General features: G+C 37.7%; 1 protein-coding gene across 1 annotated transcript in view; it reads right to left on the minus strand.

The window, feature by feature from the left end:
• The window catches only part of EXO1 (exonuclease 1), a 33,505-nt gene that overhangs the window by 17,159 nt on the left and 10,346 nt on the right, over positions 1-6,000 (minus strand). The window contains exons 11-13 of the mRNA XM_031552173.1: positions 4,911-5,080; positions 1,709-1,885; positions 232-362 (exon numbers count right to left, since the gene is read on the minus strand). Coding sequence (XP_031408033.1) covers positions 232-362; positions 1,709-1,885; positions 4,911-5,080 — 478 coding nt within the window. The remainder of the gene's footprint in view (positions 1-231; positions 363-1,708; positions 1,886-4,910; positions 5,081-6,000) is intronic.

Consider the following 6,000-nt stretch of genomic DNA (forward strand, 5'->3'; position numbering starts at 1 on the left):
ACTTCATTCCTTCCACAAGTCACTCTTTTAATTACTTCTGCTAACTTCAACATGGGGACTAGCCAGCAAAGTAATTTGAAGCGGGAGAGAGGGGCCCAGACAAACTCCTGCTTTGACTCCTGCTTGATGATCATTCTTTACAGTTGAGTATGTTAGAATTTCCAATATGCTGTGTGGAAGGTTCATATGAAATACTGGAGAAGGAAATTCCTCCATAAAAGCAAGACTTACATGTATCTGACAGTGGCAGATTCAAAATCCCACAAAATTATCGCACCATTTTCACTTCCTGTAGCTATCAAGCTATGTCCTTCTACTTTTAAAACATCAAAGCACTTCATTTCCACAGAAGGTACAAATCCCTACAACAAACATTAAAAAATAACTTTAGTTGGAACAATGTGGACACTAAAGAATGACCTCTTTTAACTGCTAACTTAATATGATGTATATCAACAGTCTATACAACAACTGCATATTCAATGTTATTCTAATATTTCTGCATTTGAGCTAGACAGAAGCACCAGAAGGAAGCAGGGAGTGATAGCAATGGTAAACTCCCTGCTGCAGAGGATGAAGGCCTCCATCTACCAACCTGTCTTGATATGCAGGGAGCTTTTCTGATTGGTGGGAGCTCAGATTTGGAATATTATGAAGAGGCTGCAGGGGCTTGCCTGGCCTTCAGACTACTTAGTACACCCTGCATATCCCAGTGGATACAAATGATCCTGCCAGGAGAGATGTGGGCTGTGTCAAAATTGACTGCATAGCTCTGAGTATGATAGTCAAAGGCACAGCAGTTCAGGTGGTTTTTTCCTTTATCTTACTTGACAGAGAAGGAATTGAGTTGGGTGAAAAAACGGTATATGCAGCTTCTATCAAGATTTGTTTTAATGACCAGGGGACTGTCTTTGAGATTTGAAGAAGAGAGCAAGATGCAAGATGACAAACTGGAGCATAAACATATTTGCCAACAGGCTGACAAAAACTATTGAAGGGAGGTTTAAATTAGGACTAACAGGGAAGGGAAAGGATGATCAAAAATAAAGTGAGGAGGTTGTGGACCAGGTTGGCAAACAAGATACGTGGTGATGTAGATATGAGAGACCTCTTATCAATCAAACAGGAATGAATGAGCCTACTCTAAGTATATGAACATAAATAAAGATCTTTCCACAGGACAGCACTGTGGAAAAAGCTTTCACACCTTACTAGGGAATTCACCACAACAGGATCCCTCTATGATGTACCTATACACCAATGCATGCAGCAGGGGGAACAAGTAGGGGAATCAGGGATGTGTTTGCAGCTGCAGGGCTTGTTAAACACGGGAATAGATATCACTTTAATACTAAGCTTGACTTTCATGTACCACTATTACTGAAGGTCAGGCTATCTATAGCACTGAAAGAAATTTGATTTCTAGAAGATTCCTAATACAAGGACCTCAACTTCTTTTTTTGTACAGGGGTATGAAGCGTATATTCAGAGCTCCTTAACCATGGCAACAACAGTGCAATGAGTTATTAAGCTGATCTAAGAAACAATAGCTCTCTTACATGATTTATTTAGACCTTCAATGTACTGGAAAGTTTGGAATACTTAGTTGGTTCTTATCCTGTTGTTAAACCATGAGATCCCCAAGGGCACAGTAAACCTTTTACTTTCTAATCTTCTGTAAATCATGTAGAACTTTAGTGTTTCTCACCTCTGCATCACTGCTTAGAGAACTGGTATCAGGTGGTAGCTGGATATCTGGAAAAAATTCATGTTTCTGTAAAGTGTCTGGATTCAGTGACAGAAATTCAACTGCATTTCTTTGTAGAAACAACACTGCCTCAGGAAGCACCCACGTAACCTTTAGATATCTTTGATTTTCATTACCCTATTAAAATAATTAAATTAATGAAAGAGGGAGGAAAATATTTTGTTACTCGTAAGAAAATGATCAGCAAGTATGCATCAAAAGCTTGTTTTCTGTACCTAATTAGAAAAACCATTTCAAACTTTATCTGGCATATGCAGTTTAATTTCCCATTTAAACTAAGTTAAGAAACTTGAGTTAGAGCTGTTTATTTTATTAACATGGATAGTTTTCAGTTCATATCCAGCATATTAGCAAAGCTGATGGTTATCTCTGTTCTGTGAGAAGAACAAGCCAAACTTAAGACACTGCTTTATTAGTCCTTCCCCATTATGCCTAGAGCTCCTGCAAATTACATTCACAGTTTTTCCAATTATTCCAAATTCTCTTCAGTAACCAGTTTCTTTTTTAACCTTAATAATTCTGTCTGTTTTGGAAAATGGTACTAAAATCAGCTTCTTACGTTTTCTTGTGTTCTCACAGTTGTCTCAAGCTCCAGAACAGAGCAATGATTAAGATTTTACTAAGTCCTAGAATATTAATTGCAACTGACAAGAAAAAAAAGAAAAATATGGGGAAGGAGTGAAAAAAGTGAGAGTATGGCAGATTCTTCTAAAGAACAAAGTTTTTAGAGTGCTACTCAAGTTTATCTTGGCATCATGTTTAGAGCCTCTTTAAACTCTATAATAATAACCTGCATTTCTCATTATTACTGAAGCATTTTTATAGAAAAAGTAGTTCTGCAACTGTATACAACAATAATTTTAATTACTTAGAATCACATAAACATGGAAGAGATTAAACTCTTCAATCTGTTAGTCAAGGGGTACGTTTACATTACATGAATAATTCAGCAATTCAAGTAATAACACTGCAGAGTAGTTGGTGCGCAGTAGTACTTCACATATAGCTTAGTATCAAAAGCAAACTGAATAAAACAGCTTTTTAGTAATAGGAGGATCATAAGTAATATATCACTTACCAGCACAGCAGTTTAAAGCTTTTAACTTAAATAATCTGTAAGTACTGAAAATTTTAGAAATACCTTCCTTGCGACTAACACAGGCTTGGCTAAACCTATGCTTCCCTTGGCATAGCGAGCCTAGCAACCTTCTGGAAGAGTGGACTGAAAGACCAAACTTGGAAGGGATCTGAATCTCTGTTTTAGCAGTTGAAGAATGTTGGCTACCCTTGATTGTTGTCCTAGACAAAAGGCCTAAACAAGTCCGAGAACAGCATTGCCTAATAGCTGCTTCTCTTTGAAAAGAGAAGATATATTGTCCAGATAAGAATCAGTTCATTTTAGCAGCTTCCTCTCTCACTTGCGTACACTCTGTGCTCTGTCTGTGCAGTTGAACTAACCTTCCAAATGTATACTTGTTCTTTCACACCTAAAAGACATTACTGTGTATGCCAATGCATGTGCATATGTCATCCTTGTGTCCCTCCTCTGGAGCTGGTCCAAAGGGGGGCCACAAGGATGATCAGAGTGTTGAAGGAACTCTCCTATGAAGAAAGGCTAAGGTAGCTGAGCTTGTTTAGCTTGGAGAAAAAAAGGCTCTGAGGAGACCTCATTGAGCTCTTCCAGCACTTGGAGGGAGTTTACTAACAGGAGAGACATACATACTCTCATAGTGACAGGACAAGGGGGAATGGCTTTAACCTGAAGGAGGAGTGACCTAGATATTAAGAGGAAATTTTTTACTTGGAGGGTGGTCAGGCAGTGGAACACGTTTCCCAGAGAAGCTGTGGATGCCCCAACCATGTAGGTGTAGCCAGGCTAGCTGGGGCCCTGGGCAACTCGATCTGGTGAGTGGCAGCACAGCAGATAACTGTTACGGTCCCTTCCAACCCAAGCCATTCTATGATTCTATATCTTACATCACAGTAGTAAAACATGGAAACATGACTGAGTTTCCACTTGTGAAGGAAAGCAGTTGTTAATGGTACAGCCAGTAATAAATAAAACATCGTTATAACAGCTAGATCTGGAGCTTTGTAAGTGAGCACTGGCTGTGAAAATTCCAGAGCAGCCAGAGTGAACTTACACAGACTTCTTGCTGCATCAGCACTAAGGAATGCAATCAGGGCATTAGGCAGCTGCATCCTAGCACAAACATTATCCTTAGGAGTAAAGTGGTACTTCCTGACCCTTTGTGAACTGCCAGCTCATACACATTAGATGCACTGGGAGGGGAGCACTTGTCTATAGAAGCCATGAAGAGTAAATGTCTCCAAAGTGTTCTGCACATAGCCATGACTTAATCTGTTCCAATTTTGTTCACTATGAGACTCCTGGTTTCTACCCAACTTTTTGTTGTGTCATATATGCCAGCTTAATCAAATAGTATCAAATACCCTAGGCTGCAAAACATAAATTCTTGATCCTCTTCTTTAAAAACTAATGGTTAACAGAATTGAGAGTTACAGAATTCCAGAATTCATTTCACATGATAAAACCTCAGTGTTGCTCTGCAAACTTCCTGTCAATGATTCAGGTCATTGTAGTCCCTTTGCATCAGAGAGTCAGATCTCAGTCTCAGATGTTAACTTATGAAGATGAAGAAGAGAAATGAAACAGTTTTCAGGTGCAGAATCAGATTCAACAGCCATCAATGACTTCACTTATTTGAGTATTCCCATTCACATTAATCAGTAACATCTGTATACACAAGTAAAAAAGGATCTGGTCTCCTCCAGCAAACACAGATTAGTTTGATAACTGTGATAATCTATTAGGAAATTGAATCAAAAGGCCTCAATCACAAACAGAAAATATTCATTTTCCATTATAGCGAGTACATGTAAAGAAATTATCAGAATTCTGAAAACAGCAATGAACTAATGAACTTAAAAAGAAAGAAAGCTAACTTGATGACTTACAGAAAGAGGTTTACTTCTTGATAATTTCTATAAGTTTTGCTATTGATTAATGAGAAAGTCTTATTTTACCTTGAAAATTAGTAGCTAATGAATGAAATAATAATAATTAGAATGTATTCATAGGTATATACACATACATATACATATAACTATGTTAAAAGACCTGAATGATTTTCATTTTCCCACTCTGTTCCAAAACAAGAAGAACATGTTGACTCTCAGTAGCCTTCAGATAGACTAACTTCAGCAGGCAATGCTCATCTTTGCTGTGCTGGGTCAAAGGCAAGGTTTTAACTTCCTGTCCACTGCCAAAATCCCAAATTTTCACTGTTCCTAGACAGGAATAAGAAACATACAAAAAAGGGAATGAACTTTCAACAATTGCTTGTGCTTGAAACTCATGAATTTGAATTAAGACAGGGAAAGGAGAATAAACAAGAAAATCCAATTGAAGGTGCAGAGCTAAGTCAATCATCTTCAAGAAGCTGTAGCTGTGTATATGTTTGTTGAGAAAGCAAGCTTAGGGAGAAAAAAGATACCAAAAGCCACCTGTACAATTAACCCCACTATTATTTCATCCCTTCCATGACCATTTTAAGTTGCAACCTAGTTCACTGCTGTTTCTGGATTAGTGTCATCAGAGAGCAAATAGAATGGCGTGCAGTCAGAAGATCTCAGGCTCTGATATACAGCAAGGAGCAAAGCAACACAGTTGCTGGACTTGTCCCACAGGACTAGTGGGGAGAAGAAGCTTGAGTATTATCCTAAGTGAAGCATTGTCATGGTTTCATGGCTTTTCATCAATATTACACATCATAATATCTTGCCTTGTCAAGGAAACCAGGCAAAACCATGACAGGCAGCTATTATTTATGAATCCAGTTTTGTAGGATTTGATAGCATTCACCTACAGTCATGCTTTTAAGATCCATAAAGAGTTCAATCTATGTTGCAAAGTATAAAATTCTAAACATCATTCAGTATTCTGTGTGGAAAAACGGCATTTTCTTTTTATGTGAGGCAGCCTTCATATATTTCATATATTTTAATAATTCAGGTATATACTTGAACATTTGAATTTGAGAAGAATTATTCTTCAATGTTTACAGATTATAAAATTATTAAAGATGCAGCAGAATTTGGTGTAGCACCACATACGTGAATATACTGGAGAGATCCTATCACATTCTGTACAACTCATACACTGTAAACAACATGGGAAAAAGTCAGGAAACACATTATTTTTATATATA

The sequence above is a fragment of the Meleagris gallopavo genome, chromosome 2, assembly GCF_000146605.3.
Source record: "Meleagris gallopavo isolate NT-WF06-2002-E0010 breed Aviagen turkey brand Nicholas breeding stock chromosome 2, Turkey_5.1, whole genome shotgun sequence".
Taxonomy (NCBI): Eukaryota; Metazoa; Chordata; class Aves; order Galliformes; family Phasianidae; genus Meleagris; species Meleagris gallopavo.